Source organism: Saccostrea cucullata, unplaced genomic scaffold, assembly GCF_032062105.1.
Source record: "Saccostrea cucullata isolate Sc308-1 unplaced genomic scaffold, CSIRO_AGI_Scuc_v1 ctg2243, whole genome shotgun sequence".
Classification (NCBI taxonomy): Eukaryota; Metazoa; Mollusca; class Bivalvia; order Ostreida; family Ostreidae; genus Saccostrea; species Saccostrea cuccullata.
In genome coordinates, this window is record NW_026930157.1 from 183 (window position 1) to 18,710 (window position 18,528).

General features: G+C 32.9%; 1 protein-coding gene and 1 pseudogene across 1 annotated transcript; one reads left to right on the forward strand and one right to left on the reverse strand.

The window, feature by feature from the left end:
- Positions 1 to 2,017: 2,017 nt before the first annotated feature.
- LOC134283081 (zinc finger protein ZFP2-like) lies at positions 2,018 to 3,599 on the forward strand. Its single transcript, XM_062765519.1, has one exon. It carries the CDS (start codon positions 2,080 to 2,082, stop codon positions 2,956 to 2,958), a length of 879 nt encoding a protein of 292 aa, XP_062621503.1. The 5' UTR covers positions 2,018 to 2,079; the 3' UTR covers positions 2,959 to 3,599.
- A 1,694-nt stretch (positions 3,600 to 5,293) lies between these two features.
- Positions 5,294 to 18,229, reverse strand: LOC134283083 (procathepsin L-like; annotated as a pseudogene).
- Between the last annotated feature and the right edge of the window lie 299 nt (positions 18,230 to 18,528).

Below are 18,528 nucleotides of genomic sequence, written 5' to 3' on the forward strand. Positions count from 1 at the left end.
AAAATCTTCTTCTCAAGAACCACTGGGCCTGGAAAGCTGAAACTTGTGTGGAAGCATCCTTGGGTAGTGTAGATATTAAATTATTAAAATCATGACCCCCGGGGGTAGGGCGGGGCCACAATAGGGAATCCAAGTTTTACTTAGAAATATATAAAACAAATCTTTAACAATCTTCTTCTCAAGAACCACTGGGCCTGGAAAGCTGAAACTTATGTGGAAGCATCCTTGGGTAGTGTAGATATTAAATTGTTAAAATCATGACCCCCCGGGGTAGGGCGGGACCACAATAGGGAATCCAAGTTTTACATAAAAATATATAGAACAAATCTTTAAAAATCTTCTTCTCAAGAACCACTGGACCTGGAAAGCTGAAACTTGTGTGGAAGCATCCTTGGGTAGTGTAGATATTAAATTGTTAAAATCATGACCCACGGGATTAGGGCAGGGCCACAATAGGGAATCCAGGTTTTACATAGAAATATATAGAACAAATCTTCTTCTCAAGCACCACTGGGCCAGGAAAACTGCATGAAACTTATGTGGAAGCATCCTGAGGTAGTGTAGATTCTAAAGTTTTAAAATCGTAAAAGGGAAGGGGGTTTTGGGGCATGATAGGTTTAGCAAAAGAGGGAATCTGGTAAAGAACTGCATCACCCAAGTTACTCAGGTGAGCGATGTGGCCCATGGGCCTCTTGTTTCCAAGTATTTTTTTTAAGTGATACTTTCTATCTGTTAATCCATAAAAAAATTATAAACTGTAAAACTATAGCTCACATAATTTTGGAGCTGTTGTAAAAATAAATTCTTGGGCATGTTGATCTTTGATGAAACCTTAAGGTATGTCACTCGTCAGCTTTTTAGAAAACTTCACGCAGAACCTCTTACTCAAAAAATATTCATTAAAAACAATTTTTATAACATAATTTAATTCAACAATGTTAATGTTTTAAACATTCAAAGAAAAACTACTAAAAATCTACAAAGAAGCAAGTTTTATGAGGGACTATTTCTTGTGGTGGAAGGATATGTAGCAGATAATTCTGCAAATCTGCACATTTTTTAAATTGAATATTCTGGAAATTTAGCCTCTCATACTTTTACTCAGAGAATATTTTCTGTTATGATATTGCTAGGAATATTTAATATAAGTCTTAATTTATATTTTTAGAACAAGTTTTACCTTCCTTCAACAAACTTTGCCAAAAAATGAAGATATGTCAAATAAGTCAAGATAAAATTTATATCATTTTTCGCCTGAAAATCATATATAGTTTGACCAATATTTCAAAATTAACATCACTGACCCCAGCTTTTTCTTTCATTATTTTTAAGTACTCGATACTTGTGACTGATCAGTACTAAAGTTGCAAAAAGTTTGATTTAAAAAAAATGTTTTATTGCCTATTTAGTTTTTTAATACCCCAAATATGTTACTTTTTTGGTTCAAAAAGGTCAAACAATAATTTACGCGCATTAATTTGAAAGTTTTGTTCAATGATAAATATTATCTAAACTATTTTACGTAAAATAAAATTGAATTCATTGCCTTGGTTACATTTAATAAAATATGATAAAGGTTAATGTAATCTTTACCAAAGAGTAAAAGTTTAAGTGCAAAAAGGTCAACTTGATTGTACCGTAGATCAGTAGGATGTACACTGACCCCCTATTTTCTCGGCGATTTTGAGTCGCACTATACGACTACTTATCTTAAATATACTCCTCAAAAAATCTTGGATTTAATAAATTTCACGAGTGACTTACCTTAAGACATAGATGACTCTCAGAATGATCAGATACAACGGGATTTTCTGGCTGTATCATGTAATATGATGTCATGAATAGTGTCCTTTCTTACATCCTTTAGATTTCTAGAAAAAAAAAAACAACACTTTTTGAGTTGCATTGTAATTTTCATATTTCTTTCTCTTTACTGGGATCATGGTTATTTTTTATGATTTTACAAAACTTGTTTCAAATAAAAGTTCATAATTTTTTTCTTCAAATTTTAGGTAGAACGGAAAGCTTTTTCAATGCAAGGGTAAAAAATTAAACAGTTATAGTGCTACTGACATTCAAATGGAGAAATTAAAAGAGCACGCCAGTACTCCGGTAGGTAAAAAGCTTCATGAATGTAACTTCTGTAGGAAAACTTTCCACTCAGGTTCCATACGTAGACACATAAGGACACATACAGGTGAAAAACCTTATAAATGTGATTTGTGTTGGAAAGAATTCATACAAAAAGGAGCATTGAACGCACACAAGAGAACACATACAGGTGTAAAGCCTTATAAGTGTGATGTATGTGGGAAGGCATTCTACAGCTTGTGTCACTTACAGACACATATGAAGATACACACAGGTGAAATCCCATATAAATGTAATGCATGTTCGAAGACATTCACACGCTTACATCACTTACAGGATCATATGAGAATACATACAGATGATAAACCTTATAAATGTGATGTGTGTGGGAAGGCATTCAAACGGTCAAGTGACTTACAGAAACACATAAGGATACATACAGGTGACACACCATATAAATGTGATGTATGTGGGAAGGCTTTTAACCAGTCACAACACATAAAGCATCACATGAGGACGCATACAGGTGATAAACCTTATAAATGTGATGTGTGTGGGAAGGAATTCATCTATTCAAGCTCCGTAAAGATACACATGAGGATACATACAGGCGATAAACCTTATGAATGTGAAGTGTGTGGGAAAGCGTTCAGCCAGACACAACACGTACAGTCACACTTGAGAACACATACAGGTGATAAACCTTATAAATGTGAAGTATGTGGAAAGAACTTCGGTTACTCACAAAACTTGAAGACACACATGAGAACTCATACTAAACTGTACAAATGCAATGTGTGTGGGCAGACATTAAAAAAATTAAAGAACTTACGGAGACACAGAAATATACATACATCTGATGTGTGATGAGTTTTAGAAGGCGTTCTACAATTTTAGGAATTTGATAAAGACAAATGTAAGTTGATAAATCATATAAATAATGCGATTTGTAAGAGGAGGTATTCAGCAGATCTGTCACTTTTTAATACGTATGAAAACACATACAAGTGATAGATGGAGAATGTGATGTGCATAGGAAGGCTTTCAGGTGGCCAGATATCTTAGAAGGAGACGTGAGGATTTATACATGTGATCAGCTTTAATTGTAATGTTTGCAAAAGGGCATTCAATCGCTCTGAAAGCTTAAAGAGTGATACTAGTATGGTGACGTATACAAGTAAACAAAAACATCATTGTGATGTGTGTGGAAAATTCTTTCCATTTAGTAATCTAAGGAAACACATACAGACATATATCAGTGAAACCTTACAAATGTGACGTTTGTGGAAAAAGATTGAAAGGATATTTAAAAGATCATATGATGAGGATGCATCAAGTTTAAAATCTTTATTATAGCCCCAGCAAATGAAGTTTGCATTGTTCTGCAGATTGTTCCTTTTTCCTTTCTAAATCGAGAAAGAAATCTGTAAAAGAACAAGATTTATTGATATTTTTAATAGAAATTAATTAGTAACATGCATAAAGAGGCTTTTAAAAAATAAATTTAAATAAACAGAGGACTTCTTACATGTAGTTATGTTTTTAACAAACTTTTCTTGAATTTTTTATTCAATATGACTGAGTTAACTGTACTTGTTCAAATTGGAAAAAAAAAGAGGAAAAAAAATTTAACTTCAAACACATGTCAGACTTTATCTTGTGTGAAATACGGGATTACATGAATAGAAAAAAGCTTCTAAAAGATTCTTCTTTAAAAAATGAACCAAAGGTGACTTAGAAAATGCAAATGTGAAGTTTCTAGTTCACCTGAACACAGTGTTTAAATGATTATGAAGAGTGTGTAACATATTGATTTCAGGACAAGATCTCGTAAGCGTTTGAAATTATGCAATAAAATTTTGTATCACAGCGTTGGCTTAATCAATTTTTGGGTGAAAGTCATGTTAAAAAAAATAATAGATTTTGTCTTTCTAAAACATTTTGTTTCCGGACGATACTTTAATTAAAGCCCGTAATATTTTGCAAAATAATATTTTATATGACGATTCATTATAACCTTTAAAAAGACCCCTTATAATTCTGATGTCAAAGATCATAATTCATACATTGAATAACTCTTTCTAGATAAGTTTTCCTTGAGCATTTCGCAATGAAAGCGTCGAAACTCCCCTTGGCCTTAAAAAAGAATCTGAAGTCATCTAGGTTGGAAATTCACATATACTTTTATCTGAATAAGTCTTTGAACTTTTGCTATGAAGTTTTAAATTGCATCTTCTAAAGCCTGGTTTTGAGGACCAAAGTCAGAAAATTGTGCATTGCAAAAAGAGTTTCCAGATGATGTTGGATCTCTTTAATTGGGCTTTTCAATGAAGTTATATATCACATTAAGAAGTCTTGGTAACTTATTTATCAGATAGTTCTTGTATCAAATAAATTGTCAAATATATTCTTTTAAACGTAATCTCTGTTTCCTATTTTAATTAAATTTATTTATAAATTTATAATTTTTTTTTTCAACTTAAAGCACAATATGTTGTACTAAAATGAAGTCCATACATGGTGCTCTTTAATCTTTTATCCCTGTGCTTCCTCCTTCACGGAAAGAAATGTAAATAAATTGAACGGCGTGTATAAACTGATGTGGTTTCGGATAGGCAACGTGTTTTTGAACATGATCAGCGACCTTTGGGGGGGAGGGGGTATAAAATGAAGATAATGTAGAAATACGATTAGCAAAAATAGGAGGGGGTCTTTTAAAATATTATTCTCTCGAACTTCTGGGCAAGAATGAGAAATCATACTTATGAAAGCTTCTTAAAATACATGTAATAAAGATTACTGTTTTTGAAATCATGACTGGAATAGGTATTCAAAATTAAACATAGGAAGTTGTACCCCCGCAAAGAAAGTGATTGTGTATTTTGGGGGTGGGGTTTGGGTTGGATGGGTGAGGAATAACATTTTTTGTTTCACTGCCCAGCTGTCCTTCTGCCTCTCAAGGTTTTCCCAGAAGGCCAGGCTTTAAATTTATTGAGAATCTTGGAGCTCATACTACTCGATACAAAGATTTCCAATGATTCTAAAGTGTGTCATGGCATTGGATAAAAAGAATATTATGGCAAATTCAAGGTCACTAGAGAAAGAGTTAATGTTTTGTACGAGCCATTTATAATATATTGTCGAGAATATCTGGAAGCTCATACTTGATACAGAGATTTTAGATTCAGAAAATAGTATATATTCAATCTAGCCTTTTCTTTTTTAAGTTCAGACTTGATACAGATTGTTTATGGTCCTCCGGTTTCAGATGACTAAAAATAATGCCATTTTATCAAATTCAGAGTCACTGACAGAAAAAAGATGTAAAATTCCTGTCAGGCTTATGAACTTCTAACCACTAAAAGTTGTTTGAGATTGAGGGTTTGTCTTGACACACATCCAAGGTTATTCCGTAGAGATCAGGGTCACTGACAGAAAAAAATATTTTCTTTTCCACGCTACGAATTAATAAATAAAAATCATTGGAGGCCGTACTTGAAACATATATTACAGCAAAACTCGGTTAGTACGAACACGGATATTGCGAATTTACGGATATAGCGAAGTCATCTTGAATCCCCAGCTATATAAATTTAATGAATTTCTTATACGGTTATAACGAATTACGGATATAGCGAAGTAATTTCTTAGGTCCCTGTGACTTCGTTATAACCGAGTTTTGCTGTATTTATAAATAGAAGTTGTGTCATGACCTTGATGAAGGCAAATCAAGGTCACTGACAGAGAGAAAAATTGTTCAAGCATAAGTTTGTAATTAAGGTAGGATTCTTCTCATATTTCTAATATTTAAAAATTATTGAAATTTTCACAGAATCAAGAAGACAATACCAGTAAGTGATAGTATCAGTGAAGTTAAATTTGACCGTTTTATATTAGAGGCAAGGTCAGGTCAAGGTCATTATCTTTTTCCTTGACATTAAGAATAAAAAAATAACAGTTGCCAATCATCTGATACCTACTTCTATTTCAAAAGTTTAATGATTGTTCTTTTTGCATAAAAACATATTTATTTACTATATCGGATCTATAGCATGCTAAATATATTACCAAATTTACATGAATAATTATTGGTTAATCCGAATTTTTCTCTGTTTTTCTTAAGTTTTTAGGATATATTAGTTATTTTCATATGCTTCCTATATTCAACTTTTTCTTATTTTTACATATAATAAAGTAGTCTTATAAATGTACAAAATGATACAAAAACAAAAAGTTTTGATCGTTTACTAAGCGAGGAAAAAAAAAACTTTTTATGGATTTTTGGCTAAAATTTTCACTTTGATAGGAAGTGTTTTGATCGTTTACTAAGCGAGAAAAAAAATACTTTTTATGGATTTTTGGCTAAAATTTTCACTTTGATAGGAAGTGTGTAAAAGCTAATAAAGTTCTAGTTTGTTTGCAAAATCATATTTAATAGCTTGATAAGCTATATAGCTTTATCAAGGTATTACAAATACCTTCATAAAGGTATTTCATGAAATGAAAATACCAAAAAAAAAAAACATAAATTCGAGTTCTGAGCTGTTGCTAGAAAATTCATTCATGCATGTAAAGTACTCAGGTATCAAAAAGACAGCATAAAAGAATGCATGCTCACACGACATGCTTTTATACTGATTTCTTTGCGTTTGAGTCCTTTACATGCTTGGGTAAATTTATACTCTCAGCAATTCCGAAGTCGACTTTGAGTATTTATTTTTTAAGATTTTTTTTCTATATGTTTCAATTACATAAGACATCTTGATCAAGGTATAAGTAATACCGTGATCTAGCTATATAGCTTAATCAAGCTATATACCTTTATCAGAGTATTGTGCTGGACCTGTTAATGATATTATAGGATGAGAAACGTCATACCTATTTTTAACCAGCCAATAATCTTTGCTTCCCTCAGAGCCGTAACCAACAACTAGCATACCATGATCAACTTTGGTGGAGCTGCAGGAGGGCTCGCTGTAAACACCTTTCTTGTACAATTGGAATGATTTATGACCCGCGTCTACAGCAACGGAAATAGGGCCGACGGTAGCAACAGCTTCCTGAAGGGCACTCTCTGATTGGTGGGGGATAATCTTAACGTATCCGGTATCAGTGGCGCCGACATGTTTTCTCTTGAATCTACAGTGTCCGGTCTAACATAAAAGAACAAATAATATGGGATCAGGGCGATTCGGTTTTTTAAGGAACAAAACATGATTTGTACACAATAATGTACACAAAAAATACACCCCACGCACACTAGGTCAAGTTTATGTCCTAGACCTTTATATAGCTATTTAAAATCCAACCGAAAAATTGGAGGTATTAAAAGAAGATAAAGGCGTGCATCTTTACGAATAGGAGCCCGGTTTCGCCAAGGAAATATTTGTGAATCGGTAAAAAATATTCATTTATTCTCTATGCATATCTAATTACAAATAAACAGTTTACTTTACTGCCAAAGTTCATTACGAAATTCTTTATACTTTCAAAGATACTCTCAAATCAAATCTAAGTTGATCTATCTTTCTATACTCGAAGTCAGATTTGGATCCTGGTCCTTCACGTATATACAATGTATGAAATGCTAGAATTTACAGCATAGTACATGTTTTTGCACACAATTTTTCACCATTTGAAAGTTGAAAATGGGTGCTACATGTTTTTAGCAAATGCTTAGGGAATACAAATAACTTCAGGAAAAAAGTTTTCTTGTTGCGTCATCTTAAATTATATTGAAAATGGCTGGGGCCTGAGCTATATTTAAGTCAAGAAAACAGTTCATTTTGGAATAATAAATGTTCGCCCTTATCGGAAATAAGGTCACATCCACCTTAAGTAAATAATTTGTAAATACCTTAGCTTTGTATGGATAAGACTCCTCAGTATCAATTCCATTGTTATTCGCAACGTATGTGAAGGCACTGTCCATATGTCCGCCCTTGCATCCATGGTCTCCTAAATTTGTAGAATGCGTCTAATTCAAATGTTGGTATTTTCAAGACAGACAACTCATAAACTTTTTCAGAAAAATAAATCAATTGTTACAGATATCAATTAAATCATTTTCAGAAAGATTTTTTAAAAATCTGACGCCATTCTGATTCAGAGAAATGCACACACATTTTTTTTTATTTTGCGGGATACACTCCTGACTCTCTGGCCAAATTTCAACAAGGAGTAACAAACACATCGAAATGGATACCGGTAAAACCCAAACCCTTTTAATTTGAAAAATCTATGGGTTAAAAAAAAATAGTATTACCTCCATTATGTGAGCAGTCGAGGAGATTCTGTTCGGAGAGGGAGACAAGTTTCTTGTCGACCTTGAAATGTTGTCCTTCAAGTGCCCCAGTGGCGGAGAAAGTCCAGCAGGATCCGCAGTTTTTTTGGTTTTTGACCGCTGTGACGTAGCCCTCGTCTCTCCAGTCGACCTTGTCGGGAAGGTCGTCGACCTTGTCGGGAAAGTCGTCGATGTTGCTAGGCGACATGTACATTTCTACCTCTGTACTGCTTGCATTCATGATGTATCCATTCATGATGGCACTGAATTCGGAGATGGTCTAATTCAATAAGACAAAATATCTAAATAAATGCATAATTAAAAAATTGGTAGTGACTTCTTTTACTAATATGAATAAATTAAGTGAAAGAGCTGCACATTTTGTCCTATGCTTGGCACGTAGGACTGACGAGCAGTGAGGTATCTTTTTCGTTCCAGCACCTACTGCGATGACACGGGACCTCGGTTTATTCTGAAGAACTGGTCTCTACGTCCCACAGTGAGGTTCGAACGCGAGAAGTAAGCATCAGCTCTTTACTTCGCAAGTCTAGATCAGACCCTTTAACCACTTCGTTAAACGGACGAAAAGACCTTATGCGAAGGTAGATGCTCACTCACCATGTCAGCGTACTCGTTCTCCCCTAACCAGTAGGTGTGTTCCCCGCGGTCGGCCTCCTCGTTATGTTTCAGGATGTGACGAACATTGTCCTCCCAGACCAGGCGCCTGTAAAAATGACAACATAAGTTATTAAAAGTGGATGTATTGAAAAAATCCTTGGAAAAGTTCGAAAGTTCTAAAATATGATTACATTTTAAAAAATAATTCAATATATTAAGTTGATTTTCTTTACAAACAAGAGGCCTATGAGCCACATCGCTCACCTAAGCACTGTGGCTAGGAAAAAGTAGAAATTGGTTTATTATTGAAAAGTTAAGGATTTCCTATACTTGAGAAGACGATCTTTAATGAATTTTCTATATATTACTTAGTAAAACTTTGGTCAGCCATTTGACCCCGTTTTACCCCCAGGGGTCCTTATTTACACAAACCTGAATCTTTACTTCCTGAGGATGCTTCCATTAAATTATGACCAATCATAGCTTTGATATTCTTTAGAAGATTTTTAAAAAAATTTCCTATATATTTCTATGTAAAACTTTGGTCGGCCATTGTTGCCACGCCCTACCCCCGGGGGTCATGATTTGAACAAACTTGTATCAAAACTACCTGCGGATGCTTCATATAAATATGACCAATCATGGCTTTGTTATTCTTGAGAATAAGATTTTTAAAATAATTTTCCTATATATTTCTATTAAATATTTGGTCGCCCATTGTGGCCCAGCCCAATCCCCACGGGTCATGATTTGATCAAATTTAAATCTACACTACCTGAGAATGATTCCACATGAGTTTCATCTTTCTTTTCCCAGTGGTTCTTGAGAAGATGTTTTTTAAAAATGACCTTTTTTCACTAATTCCTAACTTTCTCCCCTTGGAAGAGGGTGTGGCCCTTTATTTGAACAAAAAATTTTCTTTTACCTATGGATACTTTCTAGCAATTTTGGTTGAAATTGGCTCAGTGGTTCTTGAGAAGAGGACGAAAATGTGAAAAAGTTTTAAGACATACAGACAGACGGACGCCTGACAAAATGTGATTCGAAAAGTTCACTTGAGCTTTCAGCTCAGGTGAACTAAAAAGATCATGTTTCGTTTACAAAAATGTTATCATTATGTCCCTTGGGGAGCCCCTACCTTACTTAAGGAGGCTGGCGGGTCAACAATTTAATCCCAAATCAACCACCCGATTTAACTTATGTTTTAAGATATGGTATATTTAGCTGTCAACTATCATTTGGCAAATAAAAAATTCATATATTTTAGTTTAAAAATCTTATCAATTTATATATCTTTATATGGAGTTCTTCTTTTAAAGAAGATTGAAATAGTCTAAAAATGGCTGCAACCCCCTTGCCTCGTTAATTTTGATAATTATTTTCATCGGTTAAAATTTAAAAACCTAGGGTATGAATATTCATCAGAGAGTAGTCCTTATTCTTGCGGGGAGTTATCCTTTGTTTGAGAAGCCATTTTTGCTTTTTGTGAGATGACTTTTTTTTTGAAATTCTGTCTTCAGATGAAAATATCTAGAGACCGTGTTGTGGAACATAATTAAACATTAAACAGAGTTTCTGGTTTAAGTAATTTTAGGAATTCTTATCTACAAATTTGAAATCAGCTGACCTGAGAGATTCTTCTTCCGGGGAGTAGTCCTTTTTGTGGACTTGTTTGTATTGGTCCCAGTCGCTATCTACATCTTTCTTGAAGTCGGTGTAGCGAAAGCTGCCACTAATAAACCGACGGTCACCAATAAAGTTCTTATCTGAAGTAGGAAAAAACTCAGCATAAAATGTTAGGTCTTACCGTATGTAGCGATCTAAAGTGTAGATGAGCGGATCAAAGGACCTGATTATTAATAAAGCAAGCGAAAATAATCTTTAACATTTCACAGTTTGTTAAGGAGGCTAGGGGTCAACAAATAAAACAGCAGATACATGTATATAACTTTATGTTTTAGATATAAACATGTAATAACTTAATAAGTTGTCATCTATTATTTGGCAAAGAAAAAATTCCAGAAAATTGTTGAAAATTCGATAATTTTGTAAATCGTCCTACATGTACATTCTCTATCCAGAGTTGTCGTTCCCGCTACATTCCCACATTTTCACATACACATGTTTGTGGGAGGGTAGCGGGAACAAAAACTCTGGATAGAAAATGATCTTCACATGGAGCTCTTCTTCCGAAGTAGATCAATACAGTCTAAAATGGCCAAAACCCCCAGTTCCTTTCATTTGTCAAAAATATAGCATTTAATTAAAAGAAGTTTTGAAGTCTTGGCAAAATATTTCCTGAGATCGACTCTCTAAGTGAATAAATAATAAATATTTCAATATTAGACAAATATGTAAATAAAACTAAATATGGATAAATTGTTCTGTTGTTTTATTAAAAGAATTGTTTCTTTTTTGCTGTATAATGAATCCATGTGTTTCTCAGAGCTAAATTTCAGCAAATCTATAGCAAACTTTAAAAGGAGCTGAACCAGTATGCTTTTTATCAAACGATAAATGAATTATTACAACTGTCTTTTTCATCAAATTTAACCAGCGTTAAATATTTCCATATAGCGTTTACATTATTCTATTCGCATTTCGAGCTCAGCCAACGATTTATACCCCATGAAGCGAAAGCATTCCATTGACAACTAAAAACACAATAATTGTTTAGATTAAGAGTTTAGTTATATAAAATGTTAAGACATAATTATGTGTTCGAAACTGGGCGACGCAGATCTGGAAAGTTACATTCCTGAGCATTTGAACCATTTCAAACATTTATAGTTTTACGAAAGCAAGTATGAAAATGGATCATCCGTGCGCAGCCGTTTTTCTCTTCCTTTTTATTTTGTCAGATTTATTCGTGTATTTGACATGTTAAATGCATGCCTTTCGCACATACTAAAATGCGGTGTTCAGGGAAAAAAGATGTAATTTCAGTGTAAAAATACGCATGTTATATTTGAATTTTATATAACTTAAACAATCTATGAAATATTATAAACCTTAACCAATGACGTAAAATTTATCTCCGGAATTGTAAAGGTATCTAAGTATCTTACCTTAATCTCCTGGGGAAAAAGTGACAATTATTGGGTACTTTTCCTTAAATAGACACCATCGCGCTTGCGCGTGACGTGATAAACGTTTGACTTCCACCCACAAAAATTTAAGTTCACATCTTTTAAAATGTATTTTTTTATAGAAATAATAATAGAAAAATGTCATTTTTTTTTACGTTTAATATTATTGTAAATAATTGGAGGGTCACTGTGAAAGGGGCTTATCTGTCACGATGTACTACACTACACCCCTTATTTTAAAAACAACATGCCTGCGGATTGGGCAGTTATATTAGGGATTAGCCTGTAATTGTTTCGTTTGAGAAAACTTAAGAACCATATCCCCTGTGTTTGTATAAGTTCACACTGTTTTTTACCTATTCAAAGGCTAATTATATTATATCTACTAGATCTCTGCATTTCATTTCCTGAATTTTGCATTGCATATTCCGACAATTCTTGTTATTTTTTCGGAATCCGTCAATTTCATTTTCATTTCCGACCTTATATATATATTTTTTTTTCATATTTTCTTTTTTTAGGAAACCTTTACGGCATTCAAGTTTCACATATAAGAAAGATGGAAATAGAATTTTAACAAGGTATTGTATACGAGGGTTGTCCCAAAATTCCGAAGACTGAGCTTATATCTTTTAAAGAAATTAATGTTTCTTCATAAAATTTTCCGGGTGGTTAAAGCGTATTCTTGGTAGATAAATTACGAAGTTTTATCATGTTTACTTGGAAACTTTTTGAGTAATAACATTCAAAGTTATATCGTTTCCCAACACCCGGAGCAATCTGCAACGTTAAAAAATACAAATGTCAACGGTTCATATTTTTTGCGAAAATATTTCAATTACCAGAATCAAAATCCCAAATTAAACGAAACGGTTATAGTTATAAATGTGAAATATCTTAATTACTGTGAAACGGTAAACTTTAAAATATGTAAACAAAGTATATTTATGTACAGATGATGAAATAATGATAATTTGAAAATGCTATATTTCTACGGGCTTTTCGTCTGTCTTCTCTAATGGGGTTGCACAATGGAACTTTAACCCATTTCTAAGCCCTGTCTTTTATTTTAGCTACAGATATTCACTTATACATAGAGAAAGAATTTTAGTCATTCTTAATAGAGAAAATGTTCCCTAGTCTACCAATCATTTATGAATACTAAATTTCTTTAACAGTGAATTCAGGATCAAAACACTTGATCATAGTCCAGTGCGGCGCCCGTGCTAACGCAGCCGTCATTTTGCAAAAAGTCCGATTTCAACCCCAAAACGTTATAAAATTCATATTTATCAAATCACAAACACCAAAATTTGAGGAAATATAGTTAATAAAACAGTTTTAAGAATTTCTATCTCCATTGAAACATACGTGGTAGTAATTACTTCTCTGTGGGATTTTAAATATAAGATACCAAATTTTAATTGAAACTTTTGGGTATTGCGCCCCCTTCCTTTACCGGACGATGAAAAGTGTCTTTTAAATTGGAATAATTTATATAGTGACTCCATATTTGCCCATAAATTTATTAGATGCGTATTACTGTTTTCATCTATATACGAAGTTTCATTAATGTATGACGTAGGGTTTCTACAAAACAATGCTTGTCTACGGAATTTTGGGACAACCCTCGTATATGCATTATATGATATTATTTATTTCAAATCACGTTTTTTTTCGATCCTTATCATTACATACACTCTGTAAACAATATAACATGTATAAGGACTAGTCTAAAAGTAAAGGAAACAGTTAAAGGCTGAGATTTTTAACGTACAGTTTTCTCAGGTAATGGGGGACTAAATCTTACATGCGTGGCACCCCGAGGCATTGATGGTCGTACAGACCGTGGGAAGCGCTAATCCCTATACGCAAACAATATACACAGGAAGTCCATAAGTATTACCTGTACAAATTGCCGACCCGCTGTTCATCAGAAAATTAGTAGATTTCGACATCGTGAATAAAAAAAAACAATAGTAATAATAAATGATCATTGTAAAATTCCATAATTTCAGATATATCTAATATCAAAACAAGCAGAAATCTCACCGGTCGACTTTTGTTTAAAAAAAATACGGTATGTACTTTACATTGTTAGGATTGAGTTTGTTGTTAAAAAAACAAGGAAATACAAATTCAACAGTAAAATACTCATCCTTGTCTGTTCCTTTCAAAATCTTAAAAACTATTCATGATTAAAATAAATACATTGTAACAATTAGAGCTTCGATCACGGTTAACAAGAAATGGTTATATTCCGTTGGTATAAATAGTCTCGTGGTTCTATATTTTTAGCATATGTGCATTCTGTATCTTGTGAAAAACTCGCAATAACGATGATTTTGTCAAGTTATATTTACAAACAAATATGTAGCGGTTTTTTTTTTCGATGAGTAAATTTAGATTATGGTTAAAAAAAATTTAACAAAATATTGATTTTATTCCTAACTTCTGTATTTCTTTCAAAACTATTTTTAACACTTTTGACATTGAACGGAGGTAAGAACCCACGTAGCAAAAATGCTCCGTTATAAAAAGGGAAAAGAAAATAAAAGAAGTTCTTAACACTTTAATACTTGTCCAGGCGAAGTTCTCACTAATCAGACATTTTGTTTTCAACCTTACTATCCGTTTCAAGCAAAAAATGTTAAGAGGTTTTTTTTCTCCTTTATTTTCATCGTAATTTTTTCGCTGTGTCTCAAAACAAGAATCATTTTATGAGTGAAAACAAGATTAAAACATTTTGCACAACCCGGACCTTAAAACACAGGGGGGGGGGGGGGGGGGGGGGGGGCATTTCTTACACAGGCCGGACCTTTTCTTATAAAAGGCGGACCAAATATGTTATCGTATTAGCTCCGGCAGGACCTTTAAACGACACTATAGGAAAGCGTTTATTTTGCATAACAATTTTGTAAGTTTTAAAGTGTTAAGTGTGTGGCGCGTCAAAATCAAAAAAATTAGCTAAATGAAGATTTCACAGTCGATAAACTAAGTTTGTCGACTGTAAACTATAGTAAACCCTGAACTATAGGCTTCATCTCTAAAACTGTATTTAACGGTTGTTAACTATAGTTTACGAATGGTAGTCTAAGTTTATCTGTCTTTGATAAAGCGTTTACATTATAGATTTAGATTCCCGGTTGTAAACTATAATTTACAATCGTAAACTATAGGTAAGAGTTGTTAATCATAGTTTCATTAATTGTGAACTTATATTTATCAGATCGTTAACTATAATTTTGAATTCAAAACCACAGCTTACAAATCGTGAAACTGTATTGATCAGATAATATATGTATCAAAATTGCAAATGATTGTTTTCGGTGTTAAGAAGATTTTACGGTTGTGAATCATAGATAATCGGGTTAATTATGGTTTACATATGTAAAATATAGATTACGCTGTTAACTATACACTTTACCGTCTGTAAACTATAGTTTACAAGTGATAAACCTAGTTTATTTACTGTGAAACTATTTTTTTCGCATTTTTGTGAATTTGACGTGCCATAGCTATGGTTCAAAATTACATTAAAATCTTTATCTTTTTTAACACAAAAAACATGATATGTCTGCCTCTACAACAGAAAAGAAAACATTAAATCAAATTTATATAAATCAGCCATACTACTTCATTGGGAAAAATCTATATTACGGTCATCTTAATATTTTGTTACGGTCATCATTGTCAAAAACTTTGAGGTCGTACTACAGCTTTATTTCTTTAAATTCTAGTAAGTTATCATAACCAATAGCAAGCCCTCATTAGCGTACATTTAAATTTAGAAAGAATTAACACAGATAACCAGGCAAATGTATAAAACCTTGACTGAGAAATTCTAAACGGTGACTTCGGCCGACATGTTTTGATGACCGTAGTATATACTTCGGTCAGCTGCTTTCCTACAGTGAAACGAGGCGGACCAAACATATTATGCAACACATGTCATTTGATGCCCCGTGTTTTCAGTGCGGTTCTATAGCATGCGACTGATAAAGATGGTCAAGTGTAAATAATTGTAATAATAAAATTGATGTTCAAGAGTTTTTATTTGGAAAACTTTTACATAAATTATTTGGATAGCTGTCCGGATTGGTGATAACATCCGCAATTGATTAACCTTTCTATGTTGTTATGGAAAGTCCTTTTTGGTTGATAAAATTTCCCGGTTTGTAGGACATTGTAAAATGTGGGTTTTCTAATATTATTAAATAATAGAATAACTATATTCCTTTTTTTCTTTATTTTTTTTTCCTTGATGTCTTTCTATCAAAAAGGTATAATCTTAATTTTCCGCTTGCTAAATTGATACATACTTCCACAATAACAAAAGATTGAATCCAAAGGTCACATCAGTGATCAATTGTGACTTTTAGAACCATCAGAAAAAAATAAATTATTATTAGAACTGCAATCAAAATCTTTTGTTGTCAAAGCCGAATATCAACGAATGCTTAAAAATAAAAAAAAAAATTCGCCATCAATATCTCAATTTTATATAGACAGTATGGCAGTATGCATTTATAGGATTTTACGTAGTAGAAAATGACGTTTTGATAAATTGTTGACACTTGATTTTTTTTTCTCCCCTAATTTTTAATCATTTTGTTAAGTTGTTGAGAGAAATTTATATCAATCATAACAAACAAATGCAGTAGATATAAGAATGAAAAGGATTGTTATGAGTTTGCACAGTTTAGTTTGACAAAGGCTAGCAAACGCGAGCTCTGCAGATAAAAGTAATTAAAGAGGCTGATCTATAGGAATTAAACTTTTAAACCGGACGGTCCCACGAAATAAATCATGGGAATGCAGCTGTTGCTTACTTGTTTATGAAAAGATGTATTTGGTTAGGGTGAAGAAGGAACCGATAGTAGTGAAGTGACCAGGGGTCAGATATTTGGATAAATTAGCTACAACAAATAAGATTTAAAGATTATGCAAAAGATTGTAAATAATTTTAAAAGTGCATAAAAAAGTTTAAAACCTACACAAGGTCAGGAGTAATAGTAATTAAATTTCAATGTGACGCGCCAAGCAAAAACCTCCCTTATCTCTCTTATGACGTAACGTCATTAGACGCGTCTAAAGTCAATCAGGTAAAATCGACGTAAAAAACAACCCCTCGAGAAAATTGAAAAATTCATCACCACAAAACAAGGAGATTATTTATATGCTAGAAGGAAGATTTCTGGGTGTGGTTTGATGTAGTTCATTCTTTTAGAAGTTAATTTCCATCCAGTGTCTTTGTGATCTTTCCTTTTCACAATTAAGTGTATATTATTAAAGATGTCCAGTCGTGGTTAAAAAATTCCTGTAAGGCTGTTTTTAAAATGAAATTTGTATGCCATCTCACTATTCGGGTTAAAATAATTGCGTTGGTATAGGTAGGTCGAAATTTTTTGTCGGAAATTTTCAATATTGAATAAAGTTGAAGGCATTTCTGAATATAAAAAAAGTTGAAAATTCCGGAATAAATATTTTTGTGAGGTGAAACAAACAAGTTTTAATAGATAGTGTTTGTTTTTAAATTTTAAAATATGCAACTGTTTCATTGTTGTGCAAGTTTTGTAAAAAAGGGTCTTTTTGGTATTTTGTTTGTTTTGTTTGGTTGTTTTTGACTTTTATATCATTTTGTCTGGTTACTGGATCTGGTTGTAAACTCCGGGATCAATCTGTGCTTTTAGTACGTGAGAGGTGTTAACGGCCAAGGAAAGCATTCCCACGATTCCCAGCTAGGTCCTGACCAAGTTCATTAGGTTCGTAATGTCCAAGTTTGCATCACATCTCCCATGGATATATTTTTTTCTCTTTCTGCATGTGTAGGGTATTACAGATAATGGGGAGTGGCAATGTTACCCAACCTGCATAAATTCAACCAGAAAGAGACAAAATCCAGCTTGAACTCTTTATTTAAGTACATAATCTATTTCTAATATTGATAATTACAATTAATAATTTTTCAAAAGATACTGAACCATATATCTATAACAACTTATAATATAAAAGGTTTAACTTGTAAATAAAATAAGCCATGTAAACATTAAATAATTTTGACCAAAACGCACGCAAGTCTAAAAAATAATCTTACCTGTATAAATGCAACCAGAAAGAGACAAAATCCAGCTTGCCACTGTCTCATTGAGCTACTTTTATACTCCCGTACATGCCATGCATATTTTAGTATTTCTTTAATTACTTTAATCCTTAGAGCTTGCGTTCGTTATCAATGATTTATCTTTGAGAACCATCCAGGTTTCAAGTTAAACTCTCATCGGTTATCAGCATCTTTAATCCCATCTAACCAAATCCATCTTCTCATACAAAAGTAAGTAGATTTATTTTTATCTTCAGAGCTTGTATCTGCTATCTTTCCAAGCCAAATAGTGCAAATCCATAAAATGTATTACAACCCATTTTTCACGGTAATTTGTGTTATGA